At 50.9% G+C, this 18,880-nt stretch overlaps 1 protein-coding gene across 1 annotated transcript in view; it reads left to right on the forward strand.

The window, feature by feature from the left end:
- The first annotated feature begins 604 nt into the window (after positions 1–604).
- PLEKHB1 (pleckstrin homology domain containing B1) overlaps positions 605–18,880 on the forward strand; it is a 146,061-nt gene continuing 127,785 nt past the window's right edge. Inside the window, exon 1 of the mRNA XM_075337620.1 lies at positions 605–729. Coding sequence (XP_075193735.1) covers positions 679–729 — 51 coding nt within the window. The 5' untranslated portion in view covers positions 605–678. The remainder of the gene's footprint in view (positions 730–18,880) is intronic.

Below are 18,880 nucleotides of genomic sequence, written 5' to 3' on the forward strand. Positions count from 1 at the left end.
CTCACACTCAATGCTGTAGAGGACGGTGAGATATGGAGCCTGAAAGCCAAAAGTGCAAAACATTGTTACCCTTTTGATCATCAATATATTTAAATTAGCTCTTTGACTTTTCAATGGGGTGTTAGTTAACTAGAGTCGTCGGCCCTCCCTGTGGGTATGATAATATGATTTGCACACAGGCTTCGTCATTGCCAGCTCTCGGCAAATCTGTCACCAGTGTGTCACAGCCTGATATGATCTGGGATCAGAAGGTCACAGCATATTCTTCATCGCAGATCTGCTTTAACGCTTTCGAATTGGAGTGTATTTAATTCCATCCGGTATTGATGGGGTTAAGGCTCATTTCTATCTTGCAGTGATCTAACAGGTAGTTGTAATCTAAGCTGCAGCCACTCCCTTCTGCTATAAATATCCACAACTCACTCCACCCTAGGTCAGCTATAGCTCAAACCTTAGCTGTCCATGTTGAAGGAGCCTGTCTATGTAGAGCTGTGGTGTCGCTACAGTTGCAGCTGCAAAGCTCCTGCTGAAGAAGCCTTGGAGAACTCATTGTTGTGTCTTGCCCCTCCTGTTTGTCTTACCTCCCTCGCGTTGTTTTATTTGCAGTGGCGAGACTAGAGTCTCGCTGGACATCACTAGTCATAGTGAGCTCAGGACCAGCGAGGGTCTAGGCACGTGATGGACGATGGGGGGAAGGACCTGTATATGGACGCTATGGATCAGCCTCAGGTGAGTGTTAGGAGGTGACCCGCTCCTCTCCCCCTAGACCCAGGCCACTCCGTTGTATTGTTTCCACAGTGTACCCTGTGTATTGGCGCACTCTTTGGGAGTTTTTATATTTGTATATTTTTGGAAATCCCGATTTTAACTACTGTATATACAAAATGAAATTGTTTTTAGGAGTTTTTCCTTATTTTGCTTAGATTTAAAATGATTACCCCTTTATTATCATTTTTTGTTAACAATAGCTCCCAGTATCTACTAATCATTGTTAAAGACATACTGGGAGTTGTAACTGCTTGTGATAAAATTGTATATGGAGCTCACCTGACATTACAATTGATCACTGTACTAAGCTGGGTGCAATATTCATTTACTGATAGAGGGTCTGGTGATGTATTCATGTGTTTGCGATGGTTGTGATACTGTATTCCTTTACTAATGGATGTTTTAGTGATGTATTTGTTCACTGGTGGTTGTTATGATGTTGTATATCTGTTCTTTTGGTGGTTCTGCTAATGAAGTACTGTGTTTTTGGTGATCCTGGTGCTGTATTCATGTACTGCTGGTTACTCTGGTGATGTATTCGTGTACTGATGGTGGATGTGATGCTGTATTTCTGTAATGAAGGGAGTTCTAGTGATGTTTTCCTGTACTGATGGTGGCTCTGGTAATATATTTCTGTATTTAAATGTAAAGAATCGCACTCACCTTTGTATCGTGGTGATCCGCTGTAGTTCAGTTGGAGCCTTCCAGCCAATCCAACCAATTTATGGGTAATAAAAGTCCATAGAAAAAGAAAAAATAAACTGCATTCTACGTTAAAATATAACTTCTTTTATTCTTTGTAATCCATAAAATTGAATGACACACAGAGTGGCTGTTGACGCATTTCGACTCATCTGAGTCTTAGGCGGGCTTTATACGTTGCGACATCAATTGCTAGCGACACAATTGCTAGCGATCTCCAGCGCGATAGCACCCGCCCCCGTCGCACATGCGATATGTGGTGATTGCTGCCGTAGCAAACATTATCGCTACAGCAGCTTCACACGCACATACCTGCTCGGCGACGTCGCTGTGTCCTCCGAACAATCCCTTCTTCAAGGGGGAGGTGCGTTCGGCATCACAGCGACGTCACTGCGATGTCACTAATTGGCCAGTCAATAGAAGCGGAGGGGCGGAAATGAGTGGACATAACATCCCGCCCACCTTCTCCCTTCTGCATTGCCGTCGGGACGCAGGTAAGGAGATGTTTGTCGCCCCTGCGGGTTTACACACAGCGATGTGTGGAGCTGCAGGAACGACAAACAACATCGTACCTGCGGTCGACCCGACATTATGGAAATGAACGACGTGACACAGATCACTGATTTTCGACGCTTTTGCGATCGTTTACCGTCGCACCTAGGATTTATACGTTGCGATGTCGCTACCGGCGCCGGATGTGCGTCACTAACGACGTGACCCTGATAATATTTCGGAAGCGATGTCGCAAAAGGTAAAGCCCCCCATAGTCGCAGCTAACATTTAAAAAATGTGTTAAACTCCACCCTCCTGTGACATCATGTTTCTGATTAAATTACCAACATCTGTTGGAGGAAATATTTATTTGTATATTAAAATCATTACAAGGAACAAAGATAAATACATTCAAATGACAACTTTTTTAAGGCAATATATAATATAAAGGAAAAAATATGTTTTTTTTATTTCTTATATCAATAATGTATTCTGCTACCATTACTCACATTTTTTTATGTTAGTGCAGACTATGTGTAAAGGGTTGCATTATGTATATATTAAATGTGTACTATCACAATTAATTAAATTTTCTATCTGAAAACCTATGTGTTGTTACCTTAAAAGTCTTAGTTTTGTTGCATGCAAAAAAAATATATTTTTTTTAATGTATTTCTGTACTTTAGGTGGTTCTGGTGATGTATTTCTGTAGTGATAGTGGTTCTGGTGACGTATTCATGTTATGGTGGTTGTGATGCTGTATTTATGAAATGTTGGTGGTTCTGGTGCTGAATTCCTGTACTGAAGGTGGTTCTGGTGATGTATTCCTGTACTGATGCTGGTTCTGGTGATGGTTTCCTGTACTGTTGGTGGTTCTAGTGCTATGCTCATGTAGACATCTGTAACCTGTCAGATAATGTGATACAAGGCTATGATTAAAAAAAAAAAAGTATTGTTTTGTCTGACAAACTAAAGGGAATCTGTCATCTGATACATGCTGCCCAATTCATGGGCTGACAGTTTCCTATTAATGGTTACTATATCTGTATTTATGTTTTTTTACTTCAGCTGGCTAGGACTAGATGTTATTCAGTTCTCAGAAGAAGACCACCAGTTCTTTAAAAATGTATCGTTACTTAACAGCCACTTGATGACAAACATATACATGAGATAGCGGGTACTAACGTCTCGCAGGTTCTTATGCCCACACTGAGTATCTCCATACTCCTTCCATCTTAGCTGTTCCTGTCTTCACTAGTCCTGCTTGTTTCAACCCCACCCAGCTCAAAATCACAGTACAAGTTGTATTGCCAAGATGGCTGAACTTTAGTTTGACGCTTACTGAAGCCTCTGGAACGTCCTCTCGTTGCACCCACTTCATCTCACATTCTATTCCATCCAGGCCTGTCATCTTTAACTAGGTGTCCTGTCTCAAGACTCTTCTCCACTCAGTAATCTAGTCCTCTGGTCAGTGATCTGACCTGTCTTCAACAAAAACTCTGCAACTCTATTTCCTCTCAGTACTCGGGAACTTGCTATCTCTGGCTCCAGTCTCCTCTGCTTCAGGGACACCCACATCATGCGGCCTTATCGACTAATCAGTCCTTGGGTCTGACTCTGTCACACGCTAGGCCCTATCTGATATTGTAACAGGAAACTGTCACTGTCCCTGCATTCTAGCCCCTCCCACTCTGAGCTAGTCCCAACACTTAAGTCTCTTTTGCCCTACTGTCTGGCAAAACATATTCAACACTTATCACAATAATGTACGACATCATACACCTTATACATTACACAACCATAACACAATTGGTGTCTTCAAGGTGGAACGGGGCACTATGTCCATCTCCTTGCAACATGACGACTACTCAAACCACTTATGCTGTGAATAGTAGAGGCCACCAAACTGAATGTTTACAGTGAGTGCAGGAAAACCTAGATTTGTCTCTGCGCTAACCATAAGTGATGGTCAGTGTCATGGAAAAAGCCTGGGAAATCACGCAAAAATCCCACCGCCGTCATCAATTTGTAATGCTTGCAAGGCAAGCAAGGTTTAATTGGACCAAAGGCACCAATCACTGTCCTGGCTGGAGGAGCTTACCTGAATGTCTACCGAGTCTTAACTAAAGCCACTGGAGGTGGAGATAGGTAAACATGATGGTAGGTAGCCGACAAGGGCTGCCCCAGAAGATCACGGTGCCCCCACAGTTGGCACCATGGGTATATATACAAATAGTTTCTCATAGGAGGAGCAGCAGCAGCTGGTAATGTAGGTATGGCTGAAGTGGGTATTTGCGGCAACAGCGGCCAAGATAGGTAGTTGCAGCAGCAGCATCCAGTATCATAGGAGCAGCCGGTGTGGACAATTGCAGCAGGAGCAATAGTAGGTGTGGACAGTTGCAACACTGGAGAGGTCATGCACTGGAACATCAGTAATACAGCACACAGAGTAATAACAACAGCAGCACAAAGGGACCTGAGAACTTGCAATGTTAGGAACACTTTGCCCAGGCACCTCCCTTAAGGGGAGGGTGCCTTAAGTACCAGATCAGCAATAGGCTGAAAGGTACTTCCAGGTTAGGGTGTACTGGCCCTTTAAGAAAAGGGGCGTGTCCAAATGCACTCCCTAAGGACACTCCCAGGAGGCCTGTGCGGCATGTACAGGCCCTGGGAGACAGCAGGGTCCAGGAAAGGAGTAGTCACCGCTGGGTGACTGGGTAGGTGACAGTGCTGGCAGGTAGGACAGTGCGGGGACGCCTATATAGGCTTTACACAATTTGTCATGAACAGCACTCTGCTACAGCCAATCATCAGGACAACGCAAAATTGACCGACAATTGACAGACGAGACAGCGGCTGCTACTTTCACTACTAGGCAGATTATTGATGAACTCACAGCAAGCGTATAGTATACATACAACCGATTCTCACTAATGCAATATATATATGTATACCTCAGTAGTGTCACTGCCAAGCTCCACAATAACCCCAGAAAATGAAATCCTAGCTGCCACCACTATTTGTGTATACAGGCCGCTTGCATAGTCGTTACAGGTAGCGTATGGCTTCAGGGATGCAGAAATAGAGTAAGAGGAACAAAGCTTAAATGTTATATATGCATATATACATATAATATGTTATTAATCAGAAAGGTAGGCAGAGTTTATAAAAATATACAAGAGATGTTACAAAGGGGAATATAACTATACAGTATATACAATTACATAAAATAAAAGGAATAACAAAGGAAAAGTACTAAACTTGTGTCACGGAAACGGCTCAGAGCTAAGAGGACAGAAGAACTCCTTTTAGAAAATATGCAACAATCCTACACAGAAGTGCATCTTGTTAACAACATCTGAAGTAGAAAAGAGGGGAGCCGCAGGATAAACCTGAAACCGAAATCAAGGCACCCAAATAAATCACCAAGGACAAAAAATAGCAGGTAGTGACTCAAAAGCAATATAAACCTATAAAGATATGAGTCAAGAATCCACCAGAAAATTATATGCAAAAGTTTTAATTTATTGAACACATATATGATAAATAGTAAACAGTACAACTCAAGAAGCCCACGCGAAACGCGCATAGGGGTCTTGGAGGGACTTTGCATTGCTGGATCTTTAGGGGATTATGGGTAAGTGCTTTGTCACATTGACATTTTCAGCCCTCTAGCTATGTCACTATATCTGCACCTTACCTTTAGCGGTGGGCCTGGAATTTTCTGAACATATTGAATTTCAGTATTGTTATGCTGCTATTATGCACTTGCACTTTATACCCACCCTATTTATGTATCTTTATCCTGCAATGCCGTGCCCCTCCTCACTTGGTTTCCTTACTGAGCACCCATTTTTGTTGTGTTGTACTGTTTACTATTTATAATATGTGTCCAATAAATTAAACCTTTTGCATATAATTTTCTGGTTCATTCTTGACTCGTATTTCTATAGGTTTATAGAAGTGCATCTTCCAGCATTGAACAAGGCATCAAGTCAAACTTCTGTACTTGTTAAAGAACTGTCACTCCAACATACCATTCCCTCGGTGACCACAGATGAGGCTGGTCATGGAATGTTGATTCCGTCAATAGAAAATTATTGGATCTCATACTTTCAGGATATCTTTGCCCCGGATTGTCCCAGGTGGACGCTATAATGGTCATGTTTCCTATCACAATTTTACTTTTCTATAGAGATGAAACATGGCATGGATAGCAGCACCCATTTGCCTGATTTTAATTTGGAGCTCATAGGCAGGTCTCACCGTTATGTAACAAACATGCATGTCCTCCCCTTGGGATCACAATGCTGAAAATGTGTCTATAATTATTATGCCTGCTACAACCCAAATATTCATAACTGTATGCCGGTTCCACGGAGGCTACTTGATGTCCTTTCAAATTTAGCATAGCTGACTCCAGAAGTGACGCTTCCCAAGCTCTGTATATAAAAAACCCAGCCTGTTTGACTGCTTTACAGCAGATGTACCTAATTCAATTACCTGTCCACACCAGGGGGTCCTACTTCAAGGCTTAACAGGGGTCAGATATACTGTCCATTGCAAGGTCTTGGTTCATTTCCAAATCATATTGACGCCATGGTTTTTAAGACTCATACCATTACATTATGACAGTCAGGAAGGATTACTGCTGCCTAGCTTGTGCTTAAACTGGAAGCCCCTGGACACAAATGCAAAATATGAGATGCATCTGCTATCTCTGCACCGCTATAGCTACACCACAGTCCATACGAGTCCTGACTGGGGATATGGTTTGTGATACTGATGCATCCTCATGCAGGTTCACCAGTCCTATATGCTGAAGAATAGAGCTGTTGTTACTACTGCCCTCTAATGGTCACTGCTGGTAACTACATTGACATCTCCCAGCATGCTGAAAATTGCATGTATTCTTATCACAATTCACATTTGTAACATTCTGCTTCTTCTCGGTGTTAAGTAGACGCTATTCCCTGATCCGTACTCGGAGGCAGCTTTAGGCCAGGACACAACAACAGCAAAATATGGAATTCAAGGACCAACTGGGGCTAAAGCTAATTCCGACAGACAGCCTCGAGCAGATCCCGATTCTGGCCAAGCCGTTACGCCTCCTAAGGGAAGCATTTTATTAAGTGATTCCTCGGCAAAGCATCTGGTCCAGCTGTGATGACAGCGGCGGCTCCTACAGCCGAGGACGGTAATAGCGGATTTCTGCTCAGCGATAGGTGTTTACATGCGGCATCGAGATGGCGAAACCCCCTTTTATGTTGATAGATCAGACAGGTGTCGTCTGAGCGCCGGGAATATATCATGAAATAGGTGAAATAATCAAGCCTAAGGGATGAGCATAAAAAAAAAGAATCGCTTCCAAATTTATCTGTGCCGCTCAATAGAAAAAAGGGTCCACATCTGCGTCAGAGGCTCCAGCGGGCTCCCCGAAACCCGTCATATCTGCCGCATGCAACATGATGGGCAACACAATGCAATGGGCTCGCTATGGGGGTCTACGGAGCCACAGCCAAACCCATCATGTCAGGGACCCACGTACAGTAATTGTCCTTTTTAATAATGTTCCTTCAGTTACATTAGGAGTGTTGCGCACAAAGGGTGTTACAGATTTTTTAAGGATAAGCACACCTCTCGCTCTGCAGACTGTTGTTATGTCAAATTCCCTTCTGCTGAATAATGTGTTGTCTGGATCTCAAGGTTAATGTAGCATCATGACACCGCGCACAGAAAACATTCAGAGAGCGCAGCTTTTGTGGCGCCCTGGACAAGCCAGTACGTCACAGGTACTGCAACAACACACCCCACACCCCGGCTAGGCACATCAAAGTCAGACAAAAATCCTTGTTGCCTCCCTCCAGGGGCCGATGTCCACACCAGGGGGTGGAGCCAGGCGGTTGGCCCCGCCCACCGAGGAGTTCACAGTCCTGGAGGCAGGAAAAGGAAGGCAGTTCAGTTCAGTTTGGAGAGTTGAGGAGTGAAGTGGTAGTGGAGCAGACTGACCGTGTCCGGGTGTGTGGCCCGGGCACATACAGCAAGGTTGGCAGACGGTGGTGACCGTCTGCAGGAGGGGCTGATTGACGTGAACCGAAAGGACCGCGGACGGGCGGTGGCCCGCCGGTACCGGATCGGGGAGCGAAGAGAAGCCAGCACCATTCGGCAGGCCTACGGACCCCGACCAGGCTTGGAGTCGCCGTGGGGCCGGTCAAATCCGTTAGCGAAGGGAACCTCTGGGGTTTCCCAGCAGTCAAGACCCGATTGAAGGCAACCGCTCAACCGTGAAGGGAAATACAGCTACCGCCAAGGCTACAGTTCCCAGGGCCAGAGCCTGCGGGCAAAAGGGGCTCCCTCAGCATCCATCCAAGCTGGGGAGCGGGTTACCGGTGGGAAGCCACCAGAACCGAGAACATAACACAGGTGCAGGGAAAGGCAGTCACCGCCAACCTACCGGGAGAAGAACCACCGCAGCCGTCTGTGGGACCAGTCCATCCAGCCGTTTGTTTTACCGGAGACTTTGCATTCATCATTGGCTGAGTGAGTACCACTGTGCCGTGTGGCACCGCGCTGCCCCCCGCGACCCTGCACCTCACCAGGCCCCGTAACCCACCTGCCATTCCTCCCTCACCGGGCCCCGGGACAACCAACCCCCTACCCACGGAGCGGAAGAACAACATCTAAGCTGCTCCCTGTCATCGCTCCCGGGATCCCCGTGCAGAGCAGCGGTGGTGTCACAACCTCACCACAACTGTGGGAAGCATCACGGACAATAAATCCTAAAAACCATTCCCCTTTTCACTCACGGGCGAGGAGAGCCGCTCGAGTCCCCGGATCCGGCCCACCGCTCGAGCCACCGAGCAGCAAGCGAAGCAGCAGCAGTGCCGGACCCGAGCGTGGTGAGCGCAGCGTCCCCTCCCCGCCCGCGACACTTTCCTAAGGTTACAGCAGGTGATACATTCAGAGAGCGCAGCTTTCCAAAGGTTCCAGCAGGTGATACATTCAGAGAGCGCAGCTTTCCAAAGGTTCCGGCAGATGTTACATATAGAGAGCGCAGCTTTCCCAAGGTTCCGGCAGGACATACATTCAGAGAGCGCAGCTTTCCCAAAGTTCCGGCAGGAGATACATTCAGAGAGCACAGCTTTCCCAAGGTTCCGGCAGGAGAAATATTCAGAGAGCGCAGCTTTCCCAAGGTTCCAGCAGGAGATACATTCAGAGAGCGCAGCTTTCCCAAGGTTCCAGCAGGAGATACATTCAGAGAGCGCCGCTTTCCCAAGGTTCCAGCAGGAGATACATTCAGAGAGCGCAGCTTTCCCAAGGTTCCGGCAGGAAATACATTCAGAGAGCGCAGCTTTCCCAAGGTTCCGGCAGGAGAAACATTCAGAGAGCGCAGCCTTCCCAAGGTTCCAGCAGGAGATACATTCAGAGAGCGCCGCTTTCCCAAGGTTCCAGCAGGAAATACATTCAGAGAGCACAGCTTTCCCAAGGTTCCAGCAGGAAATACATTCAGAGAGCGCCGCTTTCCCAAGGTTCCAGCAGGAAATACATTCAGAGAGCAGCTTTCCCAAGGTTCCAGCAGGAGATACATTCAGAGAGCACAGCTTTCCCAAGGTTCCAGCAGGAGATACATTCAGAGAGCGCCGCTTTCCCAAGGTTCCAGCAGGAGAGACATTCAGAGAGCGCCGCTTTCCCAAGGTTCCAGCAGGAGATACATTCAGAGAGCGCAGATTTCCCAAGGTTCCAGCAGGAGAGACATTCAGAGAGCGCCACTTTCCTAAGGTTCTGGCAGGTGATACATTCAGAGAACGCCGCTTTCCCAAGGTTCTGGCAGGAGATACATTCAGAGAGTGCAGCTTTCCCAAGGGTTCAGCAGGAGATACATTCAGAGAGCGCCGCTTTCCCAAGGTTCCAGCAGGAGATACATTCAGAGAGCGCCGCTTTCCCAAGGTTCCAGCAGGAGATACATTCAGAGAGCGCAGCTTTCCCAAGGTTCCGGCAGGAAATACATTCAGAGAGCGCAGCTTTCCAAAGGTTCCGGCAGGAGAAACATTAAGAGAGTGCAGCCTTCCCAAGGTTCCAGCAGGAGATACATTCAGAGAGCGCCGCTTTCCCAAGGTTCCGGCAGGTGATACATTCAGAGAGCGCAGCTTTCCCAAGGTTCCGGCAGGAAATACATTCAGATAGCACAGCTTTCCCAAGGTTCCGGCAGGAGAAACATACAGAGAGCGCAGCCTTCCCAAGGTTCCAGCAGGAGATACATTCAGAGAGCGCAGCTTTCCCAAGGTTCCAGCAGGAGATACATTCAGAGAGCGCAGCTTTCCCAAGGTTCCAGCAGGAGAGACATTCAGAGAGCGCCACTTTCCTAAGGTTCTGGCAGGAGATACATTCAGAGAGCGCAGCTTTCCCAAGGTTCCAGCAGGAGAGACATTCAGAGAGCGCCGTTTTCCCAAGGTTCCAGCAGGAGATACATTCAGAGAGCGCAGATTTCCCAAGGTTCCAGCAGGAGAGACATTCAGAGAGCGCCACTTTCCTAAGGTTCTGGCAGGTGATAAATTCAGAGAGCGCCGCTTTCCCAAATTTCTGGCCGGAGATACATTCAGAGAGTGCAGCTTTCCCAAGGGTTCAGCAGGAGATACACCCAGAGAGCGCCGCTTTCCCAAGGTTCCGGCAGGTGATACATTCAGAGAGCGCAGCCTTCCCAAGGTTCCGGCAGGAGATACGTTGAGAGAGCGCAGCTTTCCCGAGGTTCCGGCAGGAGATACGTTCAGAGAGTGCAGCTTTCCCAAGGTTCCGGCAGGAGATACGTTCAGAGAGCGCAGCTTTCCCAAGGTTCCGGCAGGAGATACATTCAGAGAGCGCAGCATTCCCAAGGTTCCGGCAGGAGATACGTTCAGAGAGCGCAGCTTTCCCAAGGTTCCGGCAGGAAATACATTCAGAGAGCACAGCTTTCCCAAGGTTCCAGCAGGAGAGACATTCAGAGAGCGCCGTTTTCCCAAAGTTCCAGCAGGAGATACATTCAGAGAGCGCAGATTTCCCAAGGTTCCAGCAGGAGATACATTCAGAGAGCGCAGATTTCCCAAGGTTCCAGCAGGAGAGACATTCAGAGAGCGCCACTTTCCTAAGGTTCTGGCAGGTGATACATTCAGAGAACGCCGCTTTCCCAAGGTTCTGGCAGGAGATACATTCAGAGAGTGCAGCTTTCCCAAGGGTTCAGCAGGAGATACATTCAGAGAGCGCCGCTTTCCCAAGGTTCCAGCAGGAGATACATTCAGAGAGCGCCGCTTTCCCAAGGTTCCAGCAGGAGATACATTCAGAGAGCGCAGCTTTCCCAAGGTTCCGGCAGGAGAAACATTCAGAGAGTGCAGCCTTCCCAAGGTTCCAGCAGGAGATACATTCAGAGAGCGCCGCTTTCCCAAGGTTCCGGCAGGTGATACATTCAGAGAGCGCAGCTTTCCCAAGGTTCCGGCAGGAGAAACATACAGAGAGCGCAGCCTTCCCAAGGTTCCAGCAGGAGATACATTCAGAGAGCGCAGCTTTCCCAAGGTTCCAGCAGGAGATACATTCAGAGAGCGCAGCTTTCCCAAGGTTCCAGCAGGAGAGACATTCAGAGAACGCCGTTTTCCCAAGGTTCCAGCAGGAGATACATTCAGAGAGCGCAGATTTCCCAAGGTTCCAGCAGGAGAGACATTCAGAGAGCGCCACTTTCCTAAGGTTCTGGCAGGTGATAAATTCAGAGAGCGCCGCTTTCCCAAATTTCTGGCCGGAGATACATTCAGAGAGTGCAGCTTTCCCACGGGTTCAGCAGGAGATACACCTAGAGAGCGCCGCTTTCCCAAGGTTCCGGCAGGTGATACATTCAGAGAGCGCAGCCTTCCCAAGGTTCCGGCAGGAGATACGTTGAGAGAGCGCAGCTTTCCCGAGGTTCCGGCAGGAGATACGTTCAGAGAGTGCAGCTTTCCCAAGGTTCCGGCAGGAGATACGTTCAGAGAGCGCAGCTTTCCCAAGGTTCCGGCAGGAGATACATTCAGAGAGCGCAGCTTTCCCAAGGTTCCGGCAGGAAATACATTCAGAGAGCACAGCTTTCCCAAGGTTCCAGCAGGAGAGACATTCAGAGAGCGCCGTTTTCCCAAGGTTCCAGCAGGAGATACATTCAGAGAGCGCAGATTTCCCAAGGTTCCAGCAGGAGAGACATTCAGAGAGCGCCACTTTCCTAAGGTTCTGGCAAGTGATACATTCAGAGAGCGCCGCTTTCCCAAATTTCTGGCAGGAGATACATTCAGAGAGTGCAGCTTTCCCAAGGGTTCAGCAGGAGATACACCCAGAGAGCGCCGCTTTCCCAAGGTTCCGGCAGGTGATACATTCAGAGAGCGCAGCTTTCCCAAGGATTCGGCAGGAGATACGTTGAGAGAGCGCAGCTTTCCCGAGGTTCCGGCAGGAGATACGTTCAGAGAGCGCAGCTTTCCCAAGGTTCCGGCAGGAGATACGTTCAGAGAGCGCAGCTTTCCCAAGGTTCCGGCAGGAGATACATTCAGAGAGCGCAGCATTCCCAAGGTTCCGGCAGGAGATACGTTCAGAGAGCGCAGCTTTCCCAAGGTTCCGGCAGGAAATACATTCAGAGAGCACAGCTTTCCCAAGGTTCCGACAGGAGAAACATTCAGAGAGCGCAGCCTTCCCAAGATTCCAGCAGGAGATACATTCAGAGAGCGCCGCTTTCCCAAGGTTTCAGCAGGAGATACATTCAGAGAGCGCCGCTTTCCCAAAGTTCCGGCAGGCGATACATTTAGAGAGCGCAGCTTTCCCAAGGTTCCAGCAGGAGATACATTCAGAGAGCGCAGCTTTCCCAAGGTTCCAGCAGGAGAGACATTCAGAGAGCGCCGCTTTCCCAAGGTTCCAGCAGGAGATACATTCAGAGAGCGCAGATTTCCCAAGGTTCCAGCAGGAGAGACATTCAGAGAGCGCCACTTTCCTAAGGTTCTGGCAGGAGATACATTCAGAGAGTGCAGCTTTCCCAAGGTTCTGGCAGGAGATACATTCAGAGAGTGCAGCTTTCCCAAGGTTCCGGCAGGAGATACGTTCAGAGAGCGCAGCTTTCCCAAGGTTCCGGCAGGAGATACGTTCAGAGAGCGCAGCTTTCCCAAGGTTCCTGCAGGAGATACATTCAGAGAGCGCAGCATTCCCAAGGTTCCGGCAGGAGATACATTCAGAGAGCGCAGCTTTCCCAAGGTTCCAGCAGGAGAGACATTCAGAGAGCGCCACTTTCCCAAGGTTCCAGCAGGAGATACATTCAGAGAGCGCATATTTCCCAAGGTTCCAGCAGGAGAGACATTCAGAGAGCGCCACTTTCCTAAGGTTCTGGCAGGTGATACATTCAGAGAGCGCCGCTTTCCCAAATTTCTGGCAGGAGATACATTCAGAGAGTGCAGCTTTCCCAAGGGTTCAGCAGGAGATACACCCAGAGAGCGCCGCTTTCCCAAGGTTCCGGCAGGTGATACATTCAGAGAGCGCAGCTTTCCCAAGGTTCCGGCAGGAGATACGTTCAGAGAGCGCAGCTTTCCCGAGGTTCCGGCAGGAGATACGTTCAGAGAGCGCAGCTTTCCCAAGGTTCCGGCAGGAGATACGTTCAGAGAGCGCAGCTTTCCCAAGGTTCCGGCAGGAGATACATTCAGAGAGCGCAGCATTCCCAAGGTTCCGGCAGGAGATACGTTCAGAGAGCGCAGCTTTCCCAAGGTTCCGGCAGGTAATACATTCAGAGAGCACAGCTTTCCCAAGGTTCCGACAGGAGAAACATTCAGAGAGCGCAGCCTTCCCAAGATTCCAGCAGGAGATACATTCAGAGAGCGCCGCTTTCCCAAGGTTTCAGCAGGAGATACATTCAGAGAGCGCCGCTTTCCCAAAGTTCCGGCAGGCGATACATTTAGAGAGCGCAGCTTTCCCAAGGTTCCAGCAGGAGATACATTCAGAGAGCGCAGCTTTCCCAAGGTTCCAGCAGGAGAGACATTCAGAGAGCGCCGCTTTCCCAAGGTTCCAGCAGGAGATACATTCAGAGAGCGCAGATTTCCCAAGGTTCCAGCAGCAGAGACATTCAGAGAGCGCCACTTTCCTAAGGTTCTGGCAGGAGATACATTCAGAGAGTGCAGCTTTCCCAAGGTTCTGGCAGGAGATACATTCAGAGAGTGCAGCTTTCCCAAGGTTCCGGCAGGAGATACGTTCAGAGAGCGCAGCTTTCCCAAGGTTCCGGCAGGAGATACGTTCAGAGAGCGCAGCTTTCCCAAGGTTCCTGCAGGAGATACATTCAGAGAGCGCAGCATTCCCAAGGTTCCGGCAGGAGATACATTCAGAGAGCGCAGCTTTCCCAAGGTTCCTGCAGGAGATACATTCAGAGAGCGCAGCATTCCCAAGGTTCCAGCAGGAGATACATTCACAGAGCGCAGCTTTCCCAAGGTTCCAGCAGGAGAGACATTCAGAGAGCGCCGCTTTCCCAAGGTTCCAGCAGGAGATACATTCAGAGAGCGCAGATTTCCCAAGGTTCCAGCAGGAGAGACATTCAGAGAGCGCCACTTTCCTAAGGTTCTGGCAAGTGATACATACAGAGAGCGCCGCTTTCCCAAATTTCTGGCAGGAGATACATTCAGAGAGTGCAGCTTTCCCAAGGGTTCAGCAGGAGATACACCCAGAGAGCGCCGCTTTCCCAAGGTTCCGGCAGGTGATACATTCAGAGAGCGCAGCTTTCCCAAGGTTCCGGCAGGAGATACGTTGAGAGAGCGCAGCTTTCCCGAGGTTCCGGCACGAGATACGTTCAGAGAGCGCAGCTTTCCCAAGGTTCCGGCAGGAGATACGTTCAGAGAGCGCAGCTTTCCCAAGGTTCCGGCAGGAGATACATTCAGAGAGCGCAGCATTCCCAAGGTTCCGGCAGGAGATACATTCAGAGAGCGCAGCATTCCCAAGGTTCCGGCAGGAGATACGTTCAGAGAGCGCTGCTTTCCCAAGGTTCCGGCAGGAAATACATTCAGAGAGCACAGCTTTCCCAAGGTTCCGACAGGAGAAACATTCAGAGAGCGCAGCCTTCCCAAGATTCCAGCAGGAGATACATTCAGAGAGCGCCGCTTTCCCAAGGTTCCAGCAGGAGATACATTCAGAGAGCGCCGCTTTCCCAAAGTTCCGGCAGGCGATACATTTAGAGAGCGCAGCTTTCCCAAGGTTCCAGCAGGAGATACATTCAGAGAGCGCCACTTTCCTAAGGTTCTGGCAGGAGATACATTCAGAGAGTGCAGCTTTCCCAAGGTTCCAGCAGGAGATACATTCAGAGAGCGCCACTTTCCTAAGGTTCTGGCAGGAGATACATTCAGAGAGCGCAGCTTTCCCAAGGTTCCAGCAGGAGAGACATTCAGAGAGCGTCGCTTTCCCAAGGTTCCAGCAGGAGATACATTCAGAGAGCGCAGATTTACCAAGGTTCCAGCAGGAGAGACATTCAGAGAGCGCCACTTTCCTAAGGTTCTGGCAGGAGATACATTCAGAGAGTGCAGCTTTCCCAAGGTTCTGGCAGGAGATACATTCAGAGAGTGCAGCTTTCCCAAGGTTTCAGCAGGAGATACATCCAGGGAGCGCCGCTATCCCAAGGTTCCGGCAGGTGATACATTCAGAGAGCGCAGCTTTCCCAAGGTTCCGGCAGGAGATACGTTCAGAGAGCGCAGCTTTCCCAAGGTTCCGGCAGGAGATACGTTCAGAGAGCGCAGCTTTCCCAAGGTTCCTGCAGGAGATACATTCAGAGAGCGCAGCATTGCCAAGGTTCCGGCAGGAGATACGTTCAGAGAGCGCAGCTTTCCCAAGGTTCCGGCAGGAGATACATTCAGAGAGCGCAGCTTTCCCAAGGTTCCGGCAGGAGATACATTCAGAGAGCGCAGCTTTCCCAAGGTTCCAGCGGGAGATATGTGGCGCCCTGGACAAGCCAGGTCATCACAGAACTACACCAACACACCCCACACCCCGGTTAGGCACACCAAAGCCAAACACAAAATCCTTGTTGCCTTCCTCCAGGGGCTGATGTCCACACCAGGGGGTGGGCCAGGCGGTTGGTCCCGCCCACCGAGGAGTTTACAGTCCTGGAGGCGGGAAAAGGAGTGAGATCAGATTAGAGTTTGAAGTGGAAGTGAGAGGAAGTAAAGTGGTAGAGGAGCAGTCTGACGGCGTCCGGGTGTGTGGCCCGGACGGAACAGCAAGGTTGGCAGACGGTGGTGACCGTCTGAAGGAGAGGCCAATTAGAGTGAGCCGTAAGGACCGTGGACGGGCGGTGGCCGGGTGGTACCAGACCGGTGAACAAAGAGAAGCCAGCACCATCCGGCAGGGCTTACGGACCCCGACAAGGCTAGGAGTCGCCGTTGAAATTGTCAAATCTGTTAGTGAAGGGAACCTCCGGGGTTTCCCAGCAGTCAAGACCCGATTGAAGGCGACAGCTCAAACCGTAAAGGGAAACACAGTCACCGCCAAGGCTACAGTTCCCAGGGCCAGAGCCTGCGGGCAAAAGGGGCTCCCTCAGCCTCCATCCAAGCTGGTGAGCGGGTTACCGGTGGGAACCCATTGGAACCGTACACACTACACAGGTGCAGGGAAAGGCAGTCACCATCAACCTGCTGGGAGGAGAAACACCGCAGCCGTCTGTGGGACCCGTCCATCCAGCTGTTTGTTTTACCGGAGACTTTACATTCATCATTGGCTGAGTGAGTACCACCGTGCCGTGCGGCACAGCGCTGCCCCCGCGACCCTGCACCTCACCAGGCCTCGTAACCCGCCTGCCATCCATCCCTACCCCTCACCAGGCCCCGGGACAACCAACCCCCCTACCCACGGAGGGAAGAACCAACATCCAAGCTGCTCCCTGTCATCGCTCCCGGGATCCCAGTCCAGAGCAGCGGTGGTGTCACCAATCTCACCACAACCGTGGGTGGCGTCATGGACAATATCCCCAAACCAAACCACCCCCCCCCCTTTCACTCACGGGCGAGGAACGCCGCTCGAGTCCCCGGGATCCGGCCCACTGCTCGAGCCACCACCGAGCAGCAGCAGCAGAGCAGCCGGACCCGAGCAGTGGGTGGGCGCAGCGTCCCCTCCTCTGCCCGCGACAACTTGGCGTCACGAACAGGATCTTACCGCTCTGCCGTCTGGTAGAGGTGCGCCTTGTGATCGCCGGAGGTGTCCGGCCGAAAATTTTGAGAAGCCGCCATTTTGCATTTTGGGCGCGAAAAGTCCCCGCTCGAGCATCTCCTCGAGCAGTGGAGGCGCGAAATTCGAAACCCCGCTCCTGTAGAGGAGGAGCCGGAAAAAGACTAAGGGGGACGGAAACAAGATGTCTGCGCCCGACGGAGCCGCTGGAGGAGCGGTGGTCGCAGCCGCAGTGGCACCCGCGGATGGGAATGGGCCCGCCCAGGTCCCGGCCGCACTGGCGGGAGGTGCCATGGCCCCAGCTCTCGCTCAGGTGATGCCGTTCTCCTTGCCCTATGTGCCCGGAGCTACCTGGCTGCCGCAGTACGATGGGAAACCTTATGCCTTGCAGGTTTTCCGGAAGAAGCTTAGCCCGCTACTGGAACTGTACCCCTTAACTGATAAGCAACATGCAGCGGTAGTGCTGGGGCAGCTAACCGGCGCGGCTGAGCAGGCGGCGGAGACCTGGGCCGAGGGGGACCGGTCCTCTGTAGCCATCATCTTTGAGAAGCTACAGACTGCCTTTGAGACCCATACCGAAGCCGAGCTGCGGATGCAGTTTTACCAATGCCGGCAACGGCCCGTGGATAGCATTCGGGACTACGCCTTGCGTCTGCAAACCGCCCTCCGCACACTGAAGCGGGTAGACACCATCAACGATGCGGACAGCAACAAAATGCTAGTGGAGCAGTTTGTACAGGGGATGAGGTCCTCGGAGGACCGCAAGCAACTTCGGCTCTGGGCCCTAGAACACCCTGATGTGGGCTTTGCCGTGTTAAAGGAACGGGCCATTAAAGCTCTGCAGCCTCCAGCGTCGCAAGTCCCTGAGGTAGCCCCATGGCCAGCTGAGACGGCTCCCGTCGTGGTGGCCCCTGCCCTCCCAACACCTCCGGTACCTGCAACCCCAAGCGGCATGATGGAGGAACTGGCTGCCCAAGTCCGCCACATGGATGGGGACCTCGCCAAGATCCTTGCCGCGCTCCAGCCTCCGACCAGGTCCCAGCCCCCGGCGAAGATGCAGCTCGCCGACAGCCCCGAGGACGTCCCCTGGATGCAGCGGAGAAGGGCCAATGACTCACGGTATGGACCCCCGATTTGTTACAGGTGCAGCAAGCCCGGCCACTACTCCCGACGGTGTCCGTTAAACGAGCAACCCCTGGGGCCACGGGCCAATCCTCAGGAGTAGAACCCTATGGCCCCCCAGACTGGCGGGACCGGTACATCGGAGCGCGACCCATCATCCCCGTGGCAGTGGACGGTATCCCACTGATGGCTCTCCTGGACACTGGATCACAGGTAACCACCATACCATACACTCTCTATCAGCGGTATTGGGGAAAGGACGAACTAGCCCCTACAGACGCCAGTATGACACTGATTGCCGCTGATGGACTCCCATTGACCCAAGTAGGGTACAAACAAGTGGCCATGACTGTGGGACGAGCTGAACTGCAGCACCAGGGAATGATTGTGATAATGAATGAACCCAGTGATCATAACCCGAAAGTAGTGCTAGGGACTAATGTGATGGAGCACTGCATGAGTGACGTGCTGACCCTACTGCAACAGCTGGCCGCCACAGCGGCAGGGAGCCGACAGAGAGCTGTGCAGCATGAGATCCGGGCCCTGATGTATCGACAGCATGTGAACTCGACAGGAGGGGAGATTGGGGGAGTGAGAGTGATGGATGCGGCCCCTTTGATTGTGCCTCCCAGGAGCGAGA

The sequence above is a fragment of the Anomaloglossus baeobatrachus genome, chromosome 2 (genome assembly GCF_048569485.1).
Source record: "Anomaloglossus baeobatrachus isolate aAnoBae1 chromosome 2, aAnoBae1.hap1, whole genome shotgun sequence".
NCBI classification, from domain to species: Eukaryota; Metazoa; Chordata; class Amphibia; order Anura; family Aromobatidae; genus Anomaloglossus; species Anomaloglossus baeobatrachus.